Source organism: Panthera tigris, chromosome B1 (genome assembly GCF_018350195.1).
Source record: "Panthera tigris isolate Pti1 chromosome B1, P.tigris_Pti1_mat1.1, whole genome shotgun sequence".
NCBI lineage: Eukaryota > Metazoa > Chordata > Mammalia > Carnivora > Felidae > Panthera > Panthera tigris.
In genome coordinates, this window is record NC_056663.1 from 130,193,187 (window position 1) to 130,220,012 (window position 26,826).

Below are 26,826 nucleotides of genomic sequence, written 5' to 3' on the forward strand. Positions count from 1 at the left end.
CCCACTCGCACTGTCTCTGTCTCTCTCAAAAATAAAATAAACCTAAAAAAATATTTTAATTCTAATTTTTAAACAGCTTATGAGGATAATTTATTTTATTTCAATTCTTATTATTCCTTATATCATTATAGTTAAAAGGACTTGTGTTTTCTCAGATCAACATCAAACAACTTAAACCGTGTATTAATGATCTAACTGAAATTATAGTAACCACTATGATTTTTAACCTGCACTTTCTCTTTTCTCAAGTTTTAAAAGCTTAATTTTTATTATTTCTCTCATATGGTATTTATCTCAGAGAGAGAGATGGGGTAAAGAGAAGGAGAGAAAGAGAGGGGGAGAGACAGGGAACATGAGAAAATATTTTGGAAAAGAAACTGCGCAAGGGAAATCAAGAAGTTATAACATTTTAACACGGCAATCAATAGAAATGATGAATGGTCCTGAACTGTAGGCGCCGTATATGTAAATGTCAATCATAAATACAATTTTGTCATATTTATTCTTACCACACGATCTTAATATTTAACTAATACTTATCAAGCAGGTCTATAAAATGGGTATATATTATCTTGTTTAATTTTATTCTATTTGGAAAATATTATTCTGATGTGCTGAGGAGCCTGAGGAAGAGAGAGATGAAAAAACTTGCTCAAAGTCTTGTATCTAAAAGTGATCCAGGTGGGATTTTACTCCATGCTGCATGGGTTAGCCTCCACTGTTATTATCTAGAGTTTGTCCCACGCAGCTTTGTGGAGACAATGGTCAATTTCATGGGTAAACCCTGATCATGTGGAAGAAAATGTATTGTAAACTGGGCTTTAGGAAACTTGCTGTGATGTGAAGGGTAATTCACTATGTGTGAGGTTGTTCCTCAATTTTAAAATGAGCTGTAAGATTCTTTCCATCTCAAAAAGATAGGCTAATCATTTGTCTGTGTTTATTCCAGTGAATTATATTCAGTAAATAAAACTCTGTCCAGTGAACTATCTCCAGTCCAATAGCTAAATCCAAATAGAAAGGACAGCTGTTTGGAAAAGGACTCTTTAGAGTTTATTAGGATGAATCCACACAGTTGGTTGCATTATTATAGGAGTAAATGTCCCTGCTTTAGCAAACTGGATCCCTGGTATATGTGGCTCAGACATAAAAGAAAAGTAACAAACATTGCATATATACTGAAATAGTGAATGAATGGAGAGACTCATTCAAAGGTAAAGAAAGATAAGAGATGAGAATAAAGATATGCATTTCTGGTTTGTTTAAAGAGAGAGAGAGAGAAAAAAAAACTCACCTTGAACTCAGAAGGGCAGTATAATAGGGGTTACTGTGGTAATATTTTCATTACTGAAGAATTAACAATGCATTCTTTGTTTCTCATGTCGGCAAGGAAATTGCCACAAAGGGAGTAAACTGAAAGCAGAACTGGAGCTCAGCTCTCCTAAATCCCTAAGATGTGCTTAGCTCTCTGGACCATGAACCTTAGCTATTCCTCTGGGGAGTAAGAAACACCTTGATTTTACAATCCTTACTGTGCACTGTTCCAGATTGCCAATGTGTCAGATTCATTGCCTGAGTTATTTGTATGACAATTTGCATAACATGAGCCATCATGGCCTGAATAATAATTTTAGTTTTTATTTCAGGCTCTTCTGAAACACTCTCAGATAAGCTACTGTGACTGTGTGAATTCAGAGCACTTATCAATTACTCAGCCCCACATTTGAGGACAATTTTTTAATGTCCTAAATAGATTTTTTTAAAAATGAAAATTAAATAACATGAATCATTAAAATACACATGTAAAGAAAGGCCCTCCTTAGCCATTTTATTGTGCATAATCTCAATTAGTGGCTTGCCAAATTACAGACTTCTCTCTGACCTGGTAGGAAAGGGAAATTATCAATAAAATTTTAGAACTGTATATGAATTTCATAAGAATTAAAAGACAGGATTATTGGTCAGGTTATAGAATAAAAATAATAGTAATAGTAAAAGTGGAAATAAGCATGAGAATTAACATTTATTGAAGACTCTGTCAGTAGGCTAAGGTTATTACTGCATTGTCTCACATATTCTAAAAACCCCAATGAGGCACATATTATTAGTATCTGCATTTTAACTTACCCAAGATCATGCATCTCATTTAATGTAATGACCCTACTCTGACCTTATTATACGTATGTACCTGGGATGATTAGCTTTCTCTACATATTCCAGGACATACATGAATATAGCACAAGCAGTGGCTATTTTCAAACAATATCACATACCTCTGAGGACAGGATCTCCCGGTTGAGCCACAAGGCCCTCTCCCATTTGGAAGATAAGTGACTTGGTTGTCCAGTATCACTGTGGGTGATAATCTGGTATGTACATAAGCACACCAATTCCTAAGGAAGAGAGAATTTTTGTTAGAAAAAAATCATTGTCAAAAAGAATTCTTTTCCTTAAAATTATTTTCACGGACCTCTGTCTACGGCTGCAAGTATTATGGGGTAGATGCTTTTGTACATATGAAAAGTAAAGAAACACTACAAGATCGAAGTAAATTGAGAATAAATAAGACTTAAAACCAGAATCTGCATGCCAGCTGTAAGCTAAGTCAAAATAGAAGATTGCCCTTATGTCAAATATCAATATATATTTTTTTAATGTTTATTTATTTTTGAGACAGGAGAGACAGAGCATGAGCAGGGGAGAGGCAGAGAGAGACTGAGAGGGAGACACAGAATCAGAAGAAGTTTCCAGGCGCTGAGCTGTTAGTACAGAGCCTGATGCGGGGCTTGAACTCACAAGCTGTGAGATCATGACCTGGGCTGAAGTCGGATGCTCAACCAACTGAACCATCCAGGCACCCCTGTCAAATATCAATATTAGTACTTAGATTGGAGACTCAGACGTAGGCCCATTACTTCTGGTGAACAATGTGCAGTAAGACAAAAGCAAAAAAATACATGCTGTAATAATCAAAAAGAGGAAAAAAAAAACCTGTTACTAGGAGCAGATGATATGATTGTGAATAAAGAGAATATGAGTCTAGATGCAAATGATTATAAGAGTTCAGCTATGTAGTTAAAATTCATATAAATTTTTTATAACTAATAAAAAGTATGGCCACATAGTTAAGATCAGTTACAGACAGTTCAATGTACCAAAAAAAATTTTAAAAAGATACTATTTACAACAGCAAAAATACCATTATTTTTATTAAATCCAACAAAAGAAGTGTAAGACTTAATATATATAACTTTTAAGCTTTATTGAAAGGCCTGAAAGAAAATCCAATAAATACTATTAATGGATGGGAAGAGTCAATTTAAATATATCGATTCTCCTCAAGTTAATCTACAGATTTAGGGCACTTTTAAATCAAACCTTAATTTGATACAAGTTTAATAAGCTTATTCTATTGTTTATGTAATAAACTAAAAATATGAATTTTAGAAATTTCTGGCTCTGGCTATAACAGAGCATCAGATGTACTTTCCCTTGGTAAAAAAAAAATCTATAACGCTGGACAAGCTATATAAAGCAATAATTTTTAGAAGTTGAACAACAGACAACTCAGTGATATTATTTTTTGAGAAAAGGAGACAACATGATGTGAATCCCATACCTACTCTAATTTTCTGCCTGCAAACAATTTTCAAACTGCATCACAAAGGGGTGGGCCCCAAAGACAGAGAAAGCACTGGGTGAATGAAACAGAGATCTGAGTTTGGGGCTGCTGAGATGGTTAGAATATGTGGATAAAGTGAATAAAATGAGGATGATGACAGAGATGCCATTTTTTTTGTGTTTTGTTTTGTTTTTCTCTTTATTTTTATTTTTTTTAATATGAAATTTATTGTCACATTGGTTTCCATACAACATCCAGTGATCATCCCAACAGGTGCCTCCTCAATGACCATCACCCACCCTCCCATCCTTCCCACCCCCCATCAACCCTCAGTTTATTCTCAGTTTTTAAGAGTCTCTTATGGTTTGGCTCTCTCCCTAACTTTTTTTTTTCCTTCCCTTCCCCTCCCCCATGGTCTTCAGTTGAGTTTCTCAGGATACACATATGAGTGAAAACATATGGTATTTGTCTTTCTCTGCCTGACTTATTTCACTTAGCATAGCACTCTCCAGTTCCGTCCACGTTGCTACAAATGGCCAGATTTCATTCTTTCTCATTGCCAAGTAGCATTCCATTGTATATATAAAACACATCTTTTTTATCCATTCGCAGTTGATGGGCATTTAGGCTCTTTCCATAATTCAGCTATTGTTGAAAGTGCTGCTATAAACATTGGGGTACAAGTGCCCCTATGCATCAGCACTCCTGTATCCCTTGAGCAAATTCCTGGCAGTGCTATTGCTGGGTCATAGGGTAGATCTGTTTTTGATTTTCTGACGAACCTCCACACTGTTTTCCAGAGTGGCTGCACCAGTCTGCATTCCCACCAACAGTGCAAAAGGGTTCCCGTTTCTCCTATCCTCTCCAGTGTCTATAGTCTCACGATTTGTTCATTTTAGCCACTCTGACTGGCATGAGGTGATATCTCAGTGTGGTTTTGATTTGTATTTCCCTGATGAGGAGTGATGTTGAAGCATCTTTTCATGTGCCTGTTGGCCATCTGGATGTCTTCTTTAGAGAAGTGTCTATTCATGTTTTCTGCCCATTTCTTCACTGGATTATTTGTTTTCCGGGTGTGGAATTGGTGAGTTCTTTATAGATTTTGGATACTAGCCCTTTGTCTGATATGTCATTTACAAATACCTTTTCCCATTCCGTTGGTTGCCATTTAGTTTTGTTGATTGTTTCCTTTGCAGTGCAGAAACTTTTTATCTTCATGAGGTCCCAATAGTTCATTTTTGCTTTTAATTCCCTTGCCGTTGGAGATGTGTCAAGTAAGAAATTGCTGCAGCTGAGATCAGAGAGGTCTTTTCCTGCTTTCTCCTCTAGGGTTTTGATGATTTCCTGTCTCACATTCAGGTCCTTTATCTATTTTGAGTTTATTTTTGTGAATGGCGTAAGAAAGTGGTCTAGTTTCATTCTTCTGAATGTTGCTGTCCAGTTCTCCCAGCACCATTTGTTAAAGAGACTGTCTTTTTTCCTTTGGATATTCTTTCCTGCTTTGTCAAAGATTGGTTGGCCATACTTTTTAGGGTCCAGTTCTGGAGTCTCTATTCTATTCCATTGTTCTATGTATCTGTTTTTGTGCCAATACCATGCTGTCTTAATGATTTGTAGTAGAGGCTAAAGTCTGGGATTGTGATGCCTTCCACTTTGGTCTTCTTCTTCAATATTACTTTGGCTATTTGGGGTCTTTTGTGGTTCCATACAAATTTTAGGATTGCTTGTTCTAGCTTCGAGAAGAAAGCTGATGCAATTTTGGTTGGGATTGCATTGAATGTGTAGATTGCTTTGGGTAGTATTGACATTTTAACAATATTTATTCTTCCAATCCATGAGCATGGAATGTTTTTCCATTTCTTTGTATCTTCTTCAATTTCCTTCATACACTTTCTATAGTTTTCAACATACATATATTTTACATCTTTGGTTAGGTTTATTCCTAGATATTTTATGCCTCTTGGTGCAATTGTGAATGGAATCAGTTTCTTTACTTGTCTTTCTGTTGCTTCATTATTAGTGTATAAGAATGTGACTGATTTCTGTACATTAATTTTGTATCCTACGACTTGGCTGAACTCATGTATCAGCTCTAGCAGACTTTTGGTGGAGTCTATCGGGTTTTTCATGTATAGTATCATGTCATCTGCAAAAAGTGAAAGGTTGGCTTCATCTTTGTCAATTTTGATGCCTTTGATTTCCTTTTGTTGTCTGGTTGCTGATGCTAGCACTTCCAACACTATGTTAAACAACAGCAGTGAGAATGGACATCCCTGTTGTATTCCTGATCTCAGGAGGAAAGCTCTCAGTTTTTCCTCATTGAGGATGATATTAGCTGTGGGCTCTTCAGAAATGGCTTTTATGATGGTTAAGTATGTTCCTTTTATCCCGACTTTCTCGAGGGTTTTTATTAAGAAAGAATGCTGAATTTTGTCAGATGCTTTTGCTGCATCGATTGACAGGATCACATGGTTCTTATCTTTTCTTTTATTAATGTGATGTATTACATTGATTATTTTGCGATGTTGAACCAGCCCTGCATCCCAGGAATGAATCCCACTTGATCAGGGTGAATAATTCTTTTTATATGCTGTTGAATTTGATTTGCTAGTATCTTATTGAGAATTTTTGCATCCATATTCATCAGGGATATTGGCCTGTAGTTCTCTTTTTCTACTGGGTCTCTGGTTTAGGTATCAAAGTAATACTGTCTTCATAGAATGAGTCTGGAAGTTTTCCTTCCCTTTCTATTTTTTAGAACAGCTTGAGAAGGATAGGTATTAACTCTGCTTTAAATGTCTGGTAGAATTCCCCTGGGAAGCCATCTGGCCCAGGACTGTTATTTGTTGGGAGTTTTTTGATAACTGATTCAATTTCTTTGCTGGTTATGGGTCTGTTCAAATTTCCTATTTCTTCCTGTTTGGGTTTTGGAAGTGTGTGGATGTTTAGGAATTTGTCCATTCCTTCCACATTGTCCAGTTTGTTGGCATATAATCTTTCATAGTATTCCCTGATATTTGCCTGTATTTCAGAGGAATTGTTTGTAACAATTCCATTTTCATTCATGATTTTATCTATTCCGGTCCTCTCCCTTTTCTTTTGAGAAGTCTGGCTAGAGGTTTATCAATTTTGTTTATTTTTTCAAAAAACCAACTCTTGGTTTTGTTGATCTGCTCTACAGTTTTTTTTAGATTCTATATTTTTTATTTCTGCTCTGATCCTTATTATTTCTCTTCTTCTGCTGGGATTGGGGTGTCTTTGCTGTTCTGCTTCTATTTCCTTTAGGTGTGCTGTTAGATTTTGTATTTGGGATTTTTCTTGTTTCTTGAGATAGGCCTCGATTGCAATGTATTTTCCTCTCAGGACTGCCTTCACTGCCTCCCAAAGTGTTTGGATGGTTGTATTTTCATTTTTATTTGTTTCCATATATTTTTTAATTTCTTCTCTAATTGCCTGGTTGACCCATTCGTTCTTTAGTAGGGTGTTCTTTAACCTCCTTTGAAGGTTTCCAGACTTGTTCCTGTGGCTGATTTGAAGTTTCATAGCATTGTGGTCTGAAAATGCATGGTATGATCTCAATTATTTTATACTTATGAAGGGCTGTTTTGTGACCCAGTATGTGATCTATCTTGGAGAATGTTCCATGTGCACTCGAGAAGAAAGTATTTTCTGTTGCTTTGGGATGCAGAGTTCTAAATATATCTGTCAAGTCCATCTGATCCAATGTATCATTCAGGGCCCTTGTTTATTTATTTATTCTGTGTCTAGATGATCTATCCATTCTTGTAAGTGGGGTATTAAAGTCCCCTGCAATTGCCATATTCTTATCAATAAGGTTACTTATGTTTGTGATTGTTTTATATATTTGGGGGCTCACGTATTTGACACATAGACATTTGTAACTGTTAGCTCTTCCTGATGTATAGACCCTATAATTATTATATAATGCCCTTCTTCATCTCTTGTTACAGCCTTTAATTTAAAGTCTAGTTTGTCTGATATGAATATGGCTACTCCAGCTTTCTTTTGACTTCCAGTAGCATGATAGATAGTTCTCCATCCCCTCACTTTCAATCTGAAGGTGTCCTCAGGTCTAAAGTGAGTCTCTTGTAGACACCAAATAGACGGGTCTTGTTTTTTTTATCCATTCTGATACCCTATGTCTTTTGGTTGGAGCATTTAGTCCATTGACATTCAATGTTATTATAGAAAGATATGGATTTAGAGTCATTGTGATGTCTGTAGGTTTCATGCTTGTAGTGATGTCTCTGGTACTTTGTGGTCCTTGCAACATTTCACTCACAGAATCCTCCTTAGGATCTCTTGTAGCGCTGGTTTAGTGGTGATGAATTCCTTCAGTTTTTGTTTGTTTGGGAAAACCTTTATCTCTCCTTCTATTCTGAATGACAGACTTGCTGGATAAAGGATTCTCGGCTGCATATTTTTTCTGTTCATCACATTGAAGAAATCTGCCATTCCTTTCTGGCCTGCCAAGTTTCAGTAGATAGGTCTGCCACTAGTCCTGTGGGTCTCCCTTTATAAGTTAGAGTGTGTTTATTCCTAGCTGCTTTCAGAATTTTCTCTCTATCCTTGTATTTTGCCAGTTTCACTATGATATGTCGTACAGAAGATTGATTTAAGTTATGTCTGAATGGAGTTCTCTGTGCCTCTTGGATTTCAATACCTGTTTCCTTCCCCAGATCAGGGAAGTTCTCAGCTATGATTTTTTCAAGTACATCTTCAGCCCCTTTCTATGTCTCTTCTTCTGAAATTCCTATGATACAAATATCATTCTGTTTGATTGCATCACTTAGTTCTGTGGATTTAGTTCTCTTAGTACTCCTGGATTTTTTTATCTGTCTTTTTCTTAGCTTCCTCTTTTTCTATAATTGTATCTTCTAATTCACCTATTCTCTCCTCTGCCTCTTCAATCTGTCTATGGCCACCTACATTTTATTTTGCACCTCATTTATAGCATTTTTAGCTCCTCATGACTATTTCTTAGTCCCTTGATCTCTGTAGCAATAGATTCCCTGCTGTCCTCTATGCTTTTTCAAGCCCAGCAATTAATTTTATGACTATTATTGTAAATTCTTGTTCCGTTATATTGTAAATCGTTTTTGATCAATTTGTTAGCTGTTGCTACTTCCTGGAGTTTCTTTTGAGGAGAATCCTTCCGTTTCATCATTTGGGGTATTCTCTGAGGTGGCTCCAAACTGCAGGACACTTCCTCTGTGCTGTGCAGAGTAACTTGTGTTGGTGAGTGGGGCCACAACCAGACCCGATGTCTGCCTCCAGCCCACCACTAGGGCCACAGTCAGACTGGTGTGTACCTTATCTTCCCCTCTCCCAGGGGCAGGACTCACTGTGGAGTGGTGTGGCCCTTGTCTGGGCTACTTACACACTGCCGGGCTTGTGGTGCTGCTTCGATGGGATCTGGCATATTAGCCAGGGTGGATCTGCAAGGTGCACAGGGGCAAGAGGGGCAGACTCAGCTCACTTTGATGTCGGCGTCCCCTGCAGGAGGGGCCCTGCAGCATCGGGATGGAGGCAGGCTGGTCGGAGGGATGGATCCACAGAAGTACAGCATTGGGCGTTTGCACAGTATAAGCAAGTTCGTTGAGGAGAACTGGTTCCCTTTGGAGTTTCGGCGCCTCTCTGCCCTTCCTACCCTCTTCCGTGGGCCTCTTGTCTACGCTTGGCTCCAGAGAGTCCTCTGCTAGTCTTCTGGCAGTTTTCTGGGTTTTAGGCAGATGTGGGTGGAATCTAAACAATCAGCAGGAGGAGGTGAACCCAGCATCCTGCTATGCCGCCATCTTCCCCTCCTCTCCCAGAGATGCCATTTTAAACGTCAGCATAGGGTTTCTCTTAAATCTTGGGTTGAATACCACGTAGTGCTTGCAAAGCATAGTTTTTTCAAGGCCACCAGTGAACAACTATTAGAAAGCTTCATGAGCTGAACAGAGATTCCAGATTTTACCCAGTTGTGGAGAATTCTGACCAGCCAAAGAGAATAGTTCTCATTAAACATCTGAGCATTTGTCTGAACCTAACAAAGACTGCATCCAGGAGAGTAAGGATAATCTAGACACACTCTCACAAAGCCTTAAAAAAAATCCTTGATATAAATAACTCCATGTCAGAACAGAGGTCAATGCTCTTTAATGGAAGACAAAATCTGTTCATAACATATCAGCCCAGCATAAAAAAATGAACAACAAGAAAAAACTAGGCATCTAGGACCAATATGTGAGTAAAAATCCAATGAACAAAGACAATAAAACAGAGATGACATAGATGTTGAATTAGCAACCAATGACTAAAATAGCTATTTAAATCTATTCGAGATTGTAAAAGACAAAATGACCATAGTGAATAAATTCATTGCAAATCTCAAAAAACCCACTAAATAGAACAAAAATACACAAGATATGAATAAAAATGAACTAGATTGGGTTTAGCAGACATTGGGACCCTAGACATTAACATCAATGTACTTGGAGGCAGAACACAGGAAACCATCCAAACTGAAGTATAGAGGGAAAAATATTAAAACATAAATGAACAGAAACTCAAGTGGTCTAAAATATATGTGGTTAGATTTCTTATGCAAATCCATTGACTATCCTAAATACAGAGAATGACTAAATTCAACAGAAGCAGTTAAATAGTCTGTCAAATAAGCACTGGCTGCACGATGGTTGAGGATTGTGTGTATGAGGCAGGAAAAAAGTACCATCATCTATACATACTCCGGGCTTTGGAAAAAAAATGGTAGATAGATAGATAGATAGATAACAGATAGGTAGTAGATACATACATAGATAATAGATAGATGATAGATATAGATATCGCTTATGAGGATAAATCACAGCGTTGCCTGCAGAGATCTTTTAAATTTCTAAATAGTAAAGCAATCTCATGACTAAAAGAGTTGAGCAGGCAAAAAGCAGACCAGCAGATTGCTCATGGCCCAGAAATCTTTGATCCAGTATAAACTGAAAGAACTATCCACAGCAAAAGAGCCCCTGGTGTGACTCATAATTAGGTTTATGCTACTGATGAAATAAGCTTATTAAGGGATGTTAAAAATGTAAATTGAAACTTTAAAACAAAATTATTGGAAAACATAAGTTTAAAACTAGAAAATTAAGCAAGATAAAATAGTGACAGGCAGTATAAAGGCAAAAGTAATGATCCCAGACAAACATTTGGCTTAAATCTAGAAGTCTTTTTACCTTTCCAGACTGATTATGGTGGATGGAGAGCAGTTACTTTGAAGTGTTTAGCTTTCCATGGGGTCGTAACCCTACAAATAGAAGACTGCATTTGGGATTCTCTTTAAGGGTAATAACACCGTTTCTTTTGTGCGGCAACATGTACTGAAAAAAGCTTGTATTGATTCTTTGGGTTTTCTTTTTCTTTTTTTTTTCTTTTTAATTTTTTTTTAAAGTTTATTCATTTTTGAGAGACAGAGAGAGACAGAGCATGAGTGGGGAAAGGGGCAGAGAGAGAAGGAGACACAGAATCCAAAACAGGCTCCAGGCTCCGAGCTGTCAGCACAGAGCCTGACGCGGGGCTTGAACTCACGGACCGCGAGATCATAACCTGAGCCGAAGTCGGACACTCAACAGACTGAGCCACCCAGGTGCCCCAATTCTTTGGATTTTCCAAGTTAATAGGTAAAGGTTTATTCTAGGGAAAAGCAGGCAGCTTTGATTATTTATGAACACCAGCCTAGCTTGCAGACCACACAGACTAGAAGGTAGAGAAAGGATTCTAGTTTGACTCATACAACTTGAAATCTTGTGGGTAAAGAATTAAGAGAAACATTGTAAATAAACAATTTATTGTACTTTTGATTGGAATGTTTTAGAAACCTAGTCTTTCAAGGAGCTAGTAAACAGACAAAATTAAAAAAAATGTTTTTCATTAACTCGTGATTTGCCATTTGAAGCATATCCTGACCAAACCATGACTCAATCACATCCATTCTTATCCTGAACCAAGAGTGGACTGAAGCAAAAAAAGGATTTATTTAAATAATGACCACAATGAATATTTTCTTTAATAAATAAAAGACAACAATCTATCAGTTAACATTGTCCATTTATACTAGTCTTTAAAACTCAGGTTAATAAATTGCTTTCCATCCTATTCATAAAAGGTTGAATGTTTAAACTTGTATACTGATAATCTGTGGCTTGAGTTGACACAATAGCATGAAAATAATAGGTCCTGAGGATATTCACGAGACATCAATAAAGCCCCCACCATAAAGTTGCCAATGGTATGTAATTTTTTCTAAGAAGTTGGAGAAGATTTATGTTTGGGGAGACTTTCTGAACAGAGGGGCCTTTATGATTTTGTTTTCTGTCATCTCCTTATTGAGATGAATTTAAGAATTCAAAGAAGAACAAGAGGAAAATGAAACCAAGCAAGACAGACATGGCTACCTCTGAAAATTAAAACATTCTCAAAGAAAGAGGATTGTTTTGTAATTCTCATATCAGCTTCCCACACCTCACCTAACATCCACCTATGCCCCCCTGACTTGAGAATCATTCTTTACCTTGTGACTAAAGATGACTAAAAATTACATATGATAAAAATATATACATGTATGAATGAACTCATAAATGCTTCAGGGAAAGGGCTAAGTTGCCCATGGGATTTAATTTATAGATAAAAATATTAATTAATCTTCACAAGAGAATAATTCATTCATTCTGCCACTGATTTATCTTATGAAGAACACGTTTGTTTTAATTATAGGATGATGATTGTATGGAAATACATCCCAACAAAAACCTACCTGAACTGAGTGTGACCATTACTAACAGCAAAATTATGAATTGATGTACATCATTGAACGACACTAAACCCCTCAAATACATAACAATTAAATCCCCACCAAATTCAGTGATAAGTGAAATAGACATATTCTAAATATATCAAAAGTAGTCATGTGTTTTTAATGGCAAGTATTTGCTACTTTTGTAAATCCAACCTGCTCATTTCTCCACTCAATAACATATGTGGTCAACTCCTTCTCTTTCTATCTCTTTCTGTCATATAAATTAGTAAAAAGGAATTTATTTTAAAGGCAAGAATATATCCTAACAAGCCTAAAATTGTTGGTGTCAATAATTAGGGAGGAAAATATCAAATAAAGCCTTATTTAGTTCAATAGTCTAATTACTAAGTTCCAGAGGATAAATATGTGTTTCTAAGTTTGTAAGAAGAGGACAGATTTCAGATAACACCACTAGTCGGGGGAAATGTTCTCCCTAGCGCATTATCCTAATTTAAGAACATCGTTAAAATATCATGAATAACAATAGCTAAAAGGTGGAAACAATCAAAGGGCCTACAGACAGATGAATGGAAAAACAAAATGTGGTATATATGTATCTATCTATCATCTGTCTATCTACAATGGAATATTATTCAGCTTTAAAAAGGAAGGGGATTCTGTCACATGCTACAATATGAATGGACGAAAAGGGAAGAGAAGGGAAAGAAAGCATTTCTCTCAGCTTCACAGCCATCATAAACACATGCTTTTCCCACTCCTGTAAGTCAGATTTGGAAGGTCATTTCTGATGATGAAGGGTGGCCTCCTGAACAATATTTTCATTCTCTTTTACTCCACAAATGCAGGCAAAGGAAGAGAATGTTGAATTTCCTTTTTTTTTTTAAGTTTATGTACTATTTTTAGAGAGAGGGGTGTGGGCAGAGAGAGAGAGGGAGAGGGAGAGTCCCAAGCAGGCTCTTCGTGCTGTCAGTATGGAGCCAGATGCTGGGCTCGACCCCACAAACAGCAAGATCATGACCTGACCAAATTCCAGAGTCAGACGCTTAATTGACTAAGCCACCCAGGTGTCCTGAAAGAGATTGCATTTCTGTGTCCAGAGTTTTGTTTCTGTGTTTTCCCTGAAGGAAGTGGAAGGGGAAGAGCAGTGGCTGGGATACCTACATAATGAAACAAAATAATAAGGAAAAAATTTTCCTGAATAGAGAGGCATGTTATGTAATTGTTGACTTATGCTGAAGCCAGACTGCCTCCTTATACATTTTGACTCTACAACTATTAGTCATTACCTTGTTCATGAAATGTGCCGTCTTCATATATACAATAAATATAATAATATTACCTATCTTACAGGATGGTTGTGAGACCAAATGAATTAACCCTTGCTGCTGCTGCTGATTAAATGAGTCAGAGAGTTAGTAGGATTTTTTTATGAAGGGAATAGATATCTGTATATCTATTTATATATTTATGTATCTTCCAATTTTGCCTTATATAGAGAGACATGGCTCCTTTTTCACTTCTTTAATGACCTGATAAATTTATCTTAGTCACAATTATATATATGTATATGTATATATATATATATGTATATGTATATATCTGTATATATAATTACGTATGTATAATGGGTCAAAATAATTTCCAGAAAGCCATTACAGAACATTATCATCATCATTTAGATCCATTTCATATGATGAAGCTTAGCTCTTAGATTATATATCTATATATACTGATATCTATTAGTAGATTATATACCTATATATACTGATACATAGATATATATATATATATAGATATATATCTGTTCAAAATGTTTCTACAGTCTTAAAAATTATAACATAAATACTTCCCAAATGTTATTGTCTTTATTTTTTTAATCGAACTATAACAAGAACACCATTATGAGATTATTAATATGAGAGGCTAGAATTTACATGAGAACACCAGTCATCAATGAGAAAGTTCTCCAAAGGAAATGTACACAATATGAAAGAAGAAATAATAGAAACTGAAGGTAAGTATTTAGATTTAGTAAAAAGATTCTTTATATGTAAAACACACACGAATAAATCATTAAACTTTTGTATTTAGTTTTGGCTATTAGTTCAAAGGTAAGTTCATCTAGATACTAATCTCCTTAAGAAAATAACTTATTTTCAAACAAAATTTATGTTTGTGATTCATTTTATTTTAGTGGAAGTACCTTTGTATAGTCCATCTTTTTCAAAATTCTACATAATATTTAAACTTGGATAGAAGTATTAGTTTTATTAAAATACCATGTAAAACAAATTTTGAAAGGCAATCATACAAAGCTCAGATCATGGGGAATTTCTGATATTCTGATACTTTAATTTTCTGGTTAATTTAGGTTTTAAAAAGAAACTTTTCTTTATATGCCAATGTTTGCAATTAGAGCCTTTTGTCAGGCAACATCAATTTGCCTTCTACAGTGGACACATTACGATAAATATAATTGAGTTTTTGATGATAGATTATGGTACAGGGCCTCGGAGTCACAAATTATTGTATATATACAATATTTTCAGTGTAAAATTTTAGGAGAATGAACTGAATACGTCCCCATTCCAGGGACTGTATATGGGTTTGCTTTTTGATCCAACCTACTTTTTAACTTTGAAAGCTAATGATAGTAAATTTTTAAGAGATACGTTGAGTTAGAAATGTACAACATATATACATATATAAGTAACAATTCTTAAAAGTACTTAAATATAACCTTTTTTTCATAAATTTGTTTTATTTTATCTCATTTTATTTTATTTTTTGTTTCTTTTCCCCACACTGTGACTTCAGGCCATTCAGGGACATTGTCAATTGCTTCTATTCCAGTAGGTGTCAGGCTCTCCCAGTGTGCACACCAGAAGGCCTCAGAAAAGGCAGGCAAACAGAAACTATGATGCTCTATTCCATACTTAATCCAGTTGCTTTTGTAAACGGACTCTTGTAGCATTTCCTCTTAAATAATGTTTAAAATAATATTTTCATACTGAAAAAACTAAAATGTGTGGAAATACAAAAATTTCTCATTTAATCACCTAGACTATATAAGCAGTTGTTAAATTCCAGCATGTATAATTCGATATGTATTTATATATTCAGTAGTAATTTAGTGAGGAAAATATCAAAGAAATGATAAAAAGGAGATGATTAATTAGAAAAAATTAAGACAAAGAATATATTGAGTATCAGTTTTCACTGGCAGTAATCTAGGAGATGCATTAATTTCCCAAGGAACTTTTAAAAATATTCTTTAACATATGGTGTGTTTCTCTTGAGAATTTTACAGCTTGTGAGAATAATTTCCTTTGGATCCTGTTAGGTTGGATAATAAGTTTGCAAAATTCACACGACATCGATTGAATGTTTGTGTCTCCCTCAAATTTATATGTTGAAATCCAAATGCCCAATATGATAATATTGGGACTGGGGCCGTTGGGCGATGACAGTATCCTCTTGATGGGATTATTGCCCTTATTAAAGAGGCCCAAAATCGAAATCTGGAAACCCAGAAAAGGGCTCTCACTTGCTCGTGCTGGCAACCTGATCTCAGACGCCCAGTTTTCAGAACTATGAGAAGTAAATTTCTGTTGTTTATAAACCACCCAGTCCGTGTTATTTTGGTATAGCAGTCTCAATGAACTGAGACAACATACAAATTTAATTGATCAGACTTTTCATATCCAGAACCTACTCGTAATTCAAAGAAATAAGCAGAAAAATGCATATTATGATAGAATTAATTTAATGGTTAGTTTTTGTAATTTTAAACATCACTTTTTAAAGTGTGGTGTTTAAAATTTTTATTTACAAGTGGTCTAGAGAAAGATTTGTAGAACTTACCATTTTAGACATTATATTAGAAATCATAACTCATTTAAAGTAAGCTACCTATTTGTACATCAAACAAATTACATAGCTTATATAAAAAAAATAAAGTTCTAAAAGACACCTCATTAAACTCAGCAAATAAAATGTTCCTCTTGTTCAGTATTCAACTTTTTTTTCCTGTATGCCACCTTTCATTAACATTTTACCATATTTATGACCATTATGTATATAAAATAAGATAAAATAACAAAAAATGTATAAAACTCTCTGACTAGCCCTGGTTTCTGCTTTGTTCTCTCCTCCCTTTCAATAAAACAAACAAACAAAAACACCCAAAAGGAAACAAACAAAAACAAAAAAACTCTCCTCAGTCAAGTGTCCATATTTCTATATTTTCCAGATTTATATCTCTAGTCTTAATCTCTGCCCTTAACTCAAAATCCATCCAATAATTAGCTTTTGCACAGAGTTTTGTTGAGCTCTCTTTCTAGGTGCCTGGCACTGTTGTGGGCAATAAATGCAATAGTAAATAAGAAAGGCAAAGTTTCTATTTTCACGGGATGTATGTTCTTTTATGAAAAGATAGAGAATACATAACTGCCTACAGAAATTAATCAAGTCATTTCAGGTAAATGCCATAAAAAAATAAGGGTGAAAAAATAGGGATGGTAAATTTATACTAGATAATCAGAGTTCTCATTGAGGAGGGACATTAAAGATGAAGTTGCAGGAGGAAAAGAAATCTTTCTATACTGAAAAGAGAGCATTCTAGCACAAGCAAACAGGAAGTTTCCTTGAGATGCAAATTGACTTGACAAGTTCAGTACCCACACAGAAGGCCAATGCGACGGGAAGAAAAGATGTTGAATGAACTTGGAGTGTGCTGAAAGATGAGATCATAGAGATAGGGGGAGTATCAAGCAAGACCTTGTGGGCCATGGTGAGGATTTAGGAGTTTATTCTAAATGGAATGGAAAGCTACTGAGTAATCTTCAGCATGTGAGCAAAATGCTAAATATCACAGATTTTAAAACAGTATCTCTGAAATCAAGAACATATTTTAAAGTCATGGGGCACCTGGGTGGCTCAGTCAGTTGAGCATCCAGCTCTTGGTTTCAGCTCAGGTCATGATCCCAGGGTCATGGGATTAAGCCACTCATCAGGCTCTACACTGAGCATATGGGGCCTACTTAAGATTCTCTCTCTCTCTCTCTCTCTCTCTCTCTTTCCTTCTGCCCCCTCTCTAAAATAAAAAATAATAAAATAATAAAATAAAAGCAATGGCATCATTCAGTCACTATTGTAAGACAGTGGTTTTTGCCATTGCCTTGGAAATACCTTAACCAATTTCATTTACATTTTCATTTTCAGTATGCAAATATATATATATATATGTGACATATATATATGTCATATATATATGTCACATATATATGTCATATATATGACATATATATGTGACATATATATATGACATATATATGACATATATATATGATAAATAAACCTAAACATTCTAAGAAATAATGTCATACTTTTCTTTCTTATTACTATGTAAAATAATGTGTCACAAAAGATGAAGTCTTACATCAAATGAAAGACATTAACCCAATTTAAAAGTTTAAACACCTTAAATATACACAATGACATATGTCAAATTTATTTATTTATTTATTTATTTATTTATTTATTTTAACGTTTTGTTTATTTTCGAGACAGAGAGAGACAGAGCATGAACGGGGGAGGGGCAGAGAGAGAGGGAGATACAGAATCGGAAGCAGGCTCCAGTCTCTGAGCCATCAGCCCAGAGCCCGACGCGGGGCTCGAACTCACGGACCGCGAGATCGTGACCTGAGCTGAAGTCGGACGCCTAAACGACTGATCCACCCAGGCGCCCCCCCCCTTTTTTTTAACGTTTTATTTAATCAAATTTATTTTTTAAAAAGTTGTAAGATCCCTCACTTGTGTGGGACATGGATTACAGGAGGTGAGAGAGGTAACGTGGACAAGGTAGCAGTCTGGGGTAGATAATGGTTGCTAGCAAAGGATGGTGTAGTAAAGGTAGAGAGGGATTTAGGATATACTGGAGGGAGTACTAGGAAGATTTTGTGATAGGTTAGATAAAAGCTAGGAGGGAAAGAAAGGTGTCAAGGAGGCATCAAGGGTTTCTAGTTATGGAACAAAGCGTTTACTGAGATGGTGAAGATTCATGCACATGTGTGCAGGAGTTGGGATTGTGGGAGATGGTAAGTAGGCAATCGATGTCTATCAATACCTCATTTCAATTTCACCTAATATCCTCCTTTCAGGGATGGCTTACTGGCCTTCAGAATAGTCCATTCACTCTGTTACATATTCTCAAAAGCTTCATTTAGAATGTTTATCACCATTTGGATTCTCCATCAGCATTTGTGATTCACTGTTTTACCTCCCCATGTCCTTCCCACTGAACTGGAGACTCCGTGGGGGCAGAACAGGTGGGAGGTTTCATTAACTATTTTACCCTCAAGCACAAGCACACTGCTGAGTACAGTTTACGTTCTCAGCAAATATTTGCTCAATGCACAAATATGTTAATTCTAATTTCTTCTTTTTATCCTGCCTATTTCAAAGTGCTTGGTCACTGACCAACAACCACTCTGCCAGATAGGAAACCACAGCTTTGGTGTACCCAGGAGTTTCTACAGCACTAGGACAAGAGGAAGTACAAAATGAGACAAAAATATGCCAGAAAAATCCTGTAGAAAGAGGTGGTATTCCTTTTACTTAGAATCACTATAAAATTGCAAGAGCAGTAAGGAAAAAACAAACAAACAAACAAACAAACAAAAAACCCAAACACAATAACAACAAAAACCTAAAATGAATCAGCCAGATTTCATCATAGAGAAATAAGAATATGTCTTTGGGAAAGATTCTTCTTTATATTCACATATTAATCTATAAATTTTACATTCAGTTTGTTAAATATTTATTATGTACCTAATATAAGTCAGAGACTTTGCCAGCACTCAAAATACATCTCTGTAAGAAAGGAGATTGCAAAGTTCACTCTAATTGTAATATACTATTATAAGTGCAGTGAAAGAAGAATTCAAGGAGAGCTCTCTCAAAGTTAGAAGGGCCACCTACCAGCCTGAGAGGGCTTCCTGAGAAGCCCTGAGAGGGCTATTACTATTGGGGGTAAAGGAAATAGATGGTGAGAAAAGAAGAAGATGTTATCCAAAGGGACGATCAGGGAACAAAGACAGGTTTAGCAAACAGCATACTGTGGACCCAAGAGCTACAAATTTTACTGGCCAGGAAGTCACACAAGATGAGGCTGGGGAGGTAGGCAGAAGCCAGATCAAGGATGGCATTGTATGACCAACTGAGTAAGGATCTGGGCTGTATTCTGGAAACAAAGGATAGCCTCTAAATGCTCATAGGCATGGATATAAACTGGTCACTCTCATTTACCCACTTAGGAGAACAGACTGCACTGGCTGAAGAAATATCATGTAGGGGTAGATGGCCATGTCGCTGCAGCCACCCAACCTGGGTTTGAATCTTTGCCCTAAGATTTACTTTTAGGTGAACTTGGTTAAATTATTTAACTTCTCTGGAAAGAAAAAAATAACAGAATCTTCTTCATGGAGTTATGGTAGTGATTCAATGATAGGAGATATATATATATATGTGTGTGTGTGTGTGTGTGTGTGTATTCACTCAGAGCAGTAGAGTAGGAACAAATGTCATAAAGTGTTTGCTATTATTATTTGCTGATCAAATGAAAATATGGAAGACATTATCAAGGCTTCTTTGCATCAGCATTGTGTCCATAGGGGATGGAACTGTTTTCTTTACTCTACTACCATTATCAATTACATAACATAAGGAGTAAGAAGGTTTGAACTTGATGGAAAGGATTAGCAAAAGAAAGCCTCAGGCTTTCTAGGACCCCGAGCTGTAGAATCTCGAAATACAGTGGATACTTTTCTCTAGGAATAATTTAAGATTATTTTCACTGGAAAATCCATGGGATGAAGTTCTGTTCACATCCCAACTGTATTGTTCTTTTTTCTTTCATGTGATGGGTGTAGTTCTGAGCACCACCAACATACCCTTGAGTTGAATTAACAATAACAACTAACAGTCACTGGAGTTACACTGTTAGTGAATAACTCCAGTAAAAAACCCTTTATAAGTGACTTTGACCACTTCAGTTAAAACAAAATTGCTGCATTTTTTTGTTCATCTTTTCTCCATTACATAAAGTATTGCTTGATTTACCTTATCTAATTGGAATGTGATTGAATTTTATCTTGACCATGAAAACATTTTCTGACAGTGAGACAGTGGACTTTATAGTTAGGGAGAAGAAAAAAAAGAAAATGTTTCTTACTTTCCTCTAGTTGTTTCAAAGCTTGATTTTTGATTGTTGGTTTTCTGGCTTCCACTGCTGTCACCTCTGCTGAGGTACGTTTCCCGTGGGGATCGATTTCCCACACCGCCTGCAACCGAGTCAGGAGAGATTGCCTGTTGGTTCGACTTTCTGGCAAAGCTCTGAAGAAATTTCAGTGTAGAGTTGGAAAGGACCACTGACTCTTCTCTTGGACTGAACTTGAGGCTAGGTTTGGTTGGGAGGGCAAGCGTCTGTAACTTCAGCACCCCTTCTGTCTTCCCTGTGGGTGTGAGAGTTTGGTTTCTTACACCCTCAGGAGGTGTGCCTGTCTCTGAGGGAGGCACTGTTGATTTTAGAAGACTATCTTCAGAGGTTCTTGTCTCAGGAATTGTGGCTATCTCAGCAGACGTGATCTGAGGGATTGGCAGCACTTTATTTAGAGGAATTGTAGCAGAGGCCATATTCTCCTGGGAGCTTGCATCCTCTGATGTAGTCCAAGTATACGTGGTGTTGGTAAGACCAAAGCCCCCAATCCATAAACTCGAAAGCAGGACAAATAGCCCTGCTCCCTTCATCTCAGTAGTTTGAAGGAAGAAAGCTCAGGTGAAATTAGGAGACACAGTCCTTCTAGTCTTTTCGACAGCCGCTCCACACTGAATCCACTTTCAGAGCTTTGCCAATTTGAGATATGTAGAGGAAACAAGTTTCTGTGTTTTGTAGTGGACTCAGGAAGTTTGATTTCCTGTTTCTGTAGATTTTGTGTGATCCGTGATCTCTGTAGGATGTGTCTATGGAAGTGGTGAAGGGTGTCTGACGAAGCTAAGGGTAAATGGGAAAACACAGGCAATTATTATCAGGAAAACCCATGAGAAAAACATGAAGTAAATTTCCTTTCCTAGGTCCACTCCTGTTTCATCTGTTGCTGATACTGAAGAGTAATTTTACAATGATAATGGGAAGCATGGAATTTTGTCTGGATAGGCTGAATCAAGGAACTTAACATTTTGTTCTACTACACAAGGACATTGAGAAAAAAAATGGTGACACTTCTTTTCCACTGTGCCCCATCCAGAGAATCACATTTTGTTCAAGTGCTTATATCCGTGCACATACACAAACACAAACTCACTAACAGGGTCTCTGCCCTTTTACACATCAGAGGCTGAATTATGAAAAAAATAATATAAATACCCCTATTCTTATAAATATGCTTCAGCCAAAGCATTACTTGAAGTCACTCTTGAGGATAAGTAACAACAAAAAAAAAAGTATAAATTATTGAATTATACAGATATACAAGGAACTCACTTTAAACTTTGCTCTCAAAACTTCTACCAGAACCAGTTAATGGAATGAATAATCAGAATTTTGGATAATAATGGATGAAGAAACAGTGAAGTTACACAAAAATAAATTAAAATGGGATCATATATAATGTTTTTTTTTTACTTTGTGGTGCAAAAATATATTTGCTTCAGGTAATAGAGAATTAAATTGGTCTAATTTAGTATGGCTGTTTTCCTAGTAGAAATGCTTCATGGGATTTATGATTTCATTACTACAGTAAATCTCTGATTCTCAGGCTTCAGTTAAGCTCTCTCATCTGTAAAAAGTTCCACAGCAGACCCATTGGACATATAAATAATATAACAGTTCATCCATTCATTCATTCTTTCAGTAATTACCCAAACCTTCAGTCAGCTTCACAGCAAGGTGCTCTCTTAGGTGCTGAGATTATAAAGCAAGAATATTCTTGGCTCTCTATTTGCTTATGGTTTATTCTATTATCTGAAGGCCAGATATACGTGTAATTAATCTTTCTGCCAATTTTTGTGCCAGGCATTATGTTCTTGCTGAATATTCAGCTATAGAATTTTTTTTTTTTTTTTCAGAATTGGATAACCAGAAACCTTGTGCCTGTTGGGTTATGTAGTATTGTAGATGCACACTACTGTCCTAAATCCTGGATACAGAACACCAGGATTTGAAAGAAGGTCTAATTTGCTCTGAACTACTACCTACTTGGCCTTAATACTTTTTTTCCCCTTAATTTTTGTCACTCACTTCTGCAAGTATATTAACATATTAGAGATATATAATATGAGATTATTTAAACTAAGACACATAGTAATCAGTATCAACTCTAACTTTGATATGAAGTACAAAGCATCTGTTTCTTAGATATACCACAGAATAATCCCACAAGCCTTGCATTAGTAAAAGAGAAAATAGGCGCAGCACAGACAATCCAGACAGCAATTCGTCACTAAACAGAGCAATGAAACTGCATAATTTTCACAAGACAAACATGGTTTTCAGTACTAAAAAAAAGACATTACAGCATCTTTATCTGTAAAATATACAAACTACCTGGGGCTTAAAGCAGACTAGTAATTCTGAAAAGCCCAAGTAAAATTTTTCTTATAGTGTAAAATTTTAAATCCATTTTCTTAGATTTAGTAAAAGTAGATGAACAGACTTTCCTGAAAGTATAAGAAACAACCAGAATAATGGCACACATAGATTAGTTTGTTTCTATGGTTTGTGAAAAACATCTTGATCCTGTTCAGGACAAGTGAACTTTTGTGGTAAAGGGTCACTCACTGGATCTATAACTGGTAACAAATAGCTCTCAAATGGTAATAAAAACTGAACTGAGCTAAGCAATTCATTTTGCTCTTGTAAGGTATTGACCAATAACGACTTTTGGTTATCCCCATCCTAGCTTACAAATGACCTTGTGATCAAAAAGCTAAAGGTTCTGTATCTCATTATCAGTTCACCAAGGCATCTTTTGATGTAACTCCCCAGAGAATCCCAAGCTCATTTGAAGGCTTTAGATGTATGGATCATCCCTTAATTGGAGACATAAAATATCTGTACTCCAGAAACTGTCAGAGGCCTAACCTCAGATTTTGCCTTCTAAGACTTGTTAATACTTATCAAATAACAATTAACAAAAATAATATTCCTGTGATTGCTGCCTAAAGGCTACTCCATCCATTCTTCTAGTTACTTGAAATACTATCTGTGGATGAGACTATACCATCAGAGTTTTATATACATATATCCCATCATTGTGCTACAGCCTTCATTGCCCACTAGATTGTTTATATTATGGTTTACCCTATTACCATTTATTCACTTTAAGTAGTTTTATAAGAAAGAAACTAAGAAACTCATCATATTATGTGCTATCAGGAGGTTTTTATGTCATTTTTCATTGTATCATAAACATAGGATTGAATTACATATCGCAAAATGAGTTCTCTCTAGGTAATGAGATAATGGATTCATTGTATTTTTCCCTTATAATATGCATGAATCAATTTTCTAATCACTAGAAAAAAAAGATTAATAGGTTGAAATAAACATATAAGTGAGTTAAAAGAGAATCTTAGATTAAGGATTTCATTGTTTATAGATGGTGCCATCTATTATTTAAAGCCACATTTATGACTGTGAAAGTATTATCTGTGTAGAATAACTTCCACTAGATTAGTAGGATTTCTTAGCAGCTTCTTTATTTCCTCTTAACACGAGAAATTCTTATTTTTAAAAATAGTTTAAAACATTTAAAATAATATTTCATGATCATCCTCCTCCATAAATTGTCACTGTCAAAAAATAATTACAGAAAACAAAGTTCTAAGCATTTTTCAATTTTATGTTGCTTGAAAGTATTGGAAAACTGTTGAATGTATATATAGACAAAGGGAATTATAACCATACATTAATAGGGCTAGGGGAAGGAGAAAAATAGATTTAAGTGAGATTTTGATAAAGCAAACAGTTAAATTTGGCATATTATTTAATTCTCCCAGGTAAGTATTCTACCCTCATTTTGCTGATAAAAAATTAGGTTGAAAGAAGTTAAATAATTTCAAGGGGTAACACACTGTTAATTGACAGAACAGATATTTATATCTTTTTCTGATTCTTTCCACCATCTAATAATACACTCCCAAAAAGAATTGATAACTTCTAAATTCACAGAAATTTAAGGAAAAGAATTGTCATATTGTCTTAAATTCATTTTTTCAGTGTTTTTTAACTTCCTTACTTGTTGCTTTATCTCACAGCTAAAACATATGTTGAGGCACACTAATGAGTTAATGATTTCTATTAGTTTGAATTTATGGAATTAGAAGGGAAGATCTGTATTTTTATAAGTTTGCTTTTAGTGTAATCTTTTCTGATTTTTTTTCCTCTTTGGTTGGGTGCCTTCTTCAATTTCTGTACAGTATTGTAAGGGATGACAGTGTCTTATTTTTGACAGCCCAACAATAATTTTCTTTCATTTGTTAAATGGAACCTCCAGGACAGCAGAAGACTGCTATATCCTCAGCATCTAGAACAGTGTTTGGTGAGCATTCAATAAATATTTGTTGAATAAACAAATGAGTGGTTGAAACTGAATGTACTGAGTATATTCCAACTCATAGCTACACACACACACACACACACACACACACACACAATCTAAATAAACATAATATACTTACTGAATACAGCTTCAGAAGTCTCCTAGAATATCCATCCCTTCAGCCAGATTGTCTCTTGTAAATCTTTCCTAAATAAATTTTAGGAAGCCCACTGTTTTAAACTCACCTGTTTTCAAAATACATTTTAGATAGTTTATTTTGAAGCCATAATCAAAGTAAAGACTAACAGCTATGTAATAAGGATCATGAAGCAGTAAGAATGCCAGAGAAAAAACCAAGGTATCAAACAAATTAAAATTAAGAACAAAATTTAGGTCTTAGTGGGCTGGTAGGAAAGAGAATATGGAAGTATAGTGAATTATGTAATTCTTAATATTAAGTGAGAGAAGCATATTAGTTTCTCAGGAAACAAAAATACAACATAGCTTGTCTTAATGTTAAATTTTTAATTTTAAAATTAAGAACATTAAGAACACATTGATAAGACAAGACAAAATATCCCTTATTAGTGAATGTATATTGATAGTTTGTAAAATCATCCTAGTGTGTAATTTATATTTCCCATTTAAATAAAACAGTACACTTCAAATGAAAGAGATAATTTTAAAATTCTTTAAGACCAATTTCTTTTGAAAATTTTGGAAATAATATGTCACTTCCCAATTTATGTCTGGCTATTGAGTGACTTCTCCAGGAAATATGGAATACATACAATTTTCCCTTATTCCTCCCGCCAAGTACATATTAAAATCCAGGACACTATATGTAAAACAAATATAAGAAGACTCTGAAAGGTGAAGAAAAAAAGGCAGACTGGCTAGGAGGACCCAAGGAAGAACACAAGATTGAGTTCTATGGATTTTCTTTTTTTCTCATCTTCCAGTGCTGGAGAATTTAGCAAACTAGAAACACCAATGGCACAAAAAATAAAAGTTGCGAGAAAGGCCAAAAGAACTAAAAAATGGTCAGCTTAGAAAGACAGGAATCTATTTAGACAAAAACTTCACTATTCCCACCAACCACTACAGAAAAAAAAAATGTGATACTATCCCCACACTTGCCAGCAAAGGCTGAATGGAGAGCCTTAGATTTCCACCCTCACAAAATTGTAACAAGGTGTCAGCCCCCATTCTCCCCCTGGGTGTCAGAAAAGGCCAATAGGGAAGCCAGAAATTTCATTATCAAGAGAGCTCCACTCACTGTGATAACCGTCCAAAGGCTGGGGAAAGGGCAAGAGAACTTAAAGACATAATGGCTTTGAGTCATGCCAGGTCTTCACCGAGTACACTTCAATGGTCCCCCACTGAAGGCTGGAGATAAGGACAAGTTTGAAGAAACTGGTGTAGAAATTCACAGATAGGTCTGGAAAAATAAGAGAACTCACCAGAAATTTTTAAGAAATGATTTCTTACTGTGATTTTGGAGGTCTTCCCTAGTGTTTTAATCTTCCTCTTCACCCCACTGATGAGGGAGAATTCCCACCCTAGGGTTATGGGGATACTGAACATGTGTTACTTGCCACTGGATGAATGAGACTGGCAGTAGTCCATACATATATTCACACTGGGGAGGACAACATCTCATACCACACTAGTCGCACAGAGGTAGCATGTAGGAACAGAGTGAACAACCAGGGGCTACATGAACCAGGCTTTGTAATAACGAGAGGGTGGGCTGCCTCCTGGCTCCCATGGGAGGATGCAAT

The 26,826-nt window shown here is 35.8% G+C and overlaps 1 protein-coding gene across 4 annotated transcripts in view; it reads right to left on the bottom strand.

The window, feature by feature from the left end:
- Positions 1–26,620, bottom strand: part of MMRN1 (multimerin 1) — a 69,101-nt gene extending 42,481 nt beyond the window's left edge. Inside the window, exons 1-4 of one of the 4 annotated variants that reach the window (XM_042984186.1) lie at positions 26,322–26,378; positions 25,182–25,249; positions 20,677–21,495; positions 2,274–2,393 (exon numbers count right to left, since the gene is read on the bottom strand). In XM_042984186.1, the coding sequence (XP_042840120.1) occupies positions 2,274–2,393; positions 20,677–21,251 (695 nt within the window). In that variant the 5' untranslated portion in view covers positions 21,252–21,495; positions 25,182–25,249; positions 26,322–26,378. Of the gene's footprint in view, positions 1–2,273; positions 2,394–20,676; positions 21,496–25,181; positions 25,288–26,321; positions 26,379–26,505 lie in introns of those variants that run through there. The other 3 variants (XM_042984185.1, XM_007074682.3, XM_042984187.1) reach the window with 3 other exon arrangements.
- Between the last annotated feature and the right edge of the window lie 206 nt (positions 26,621–26,826).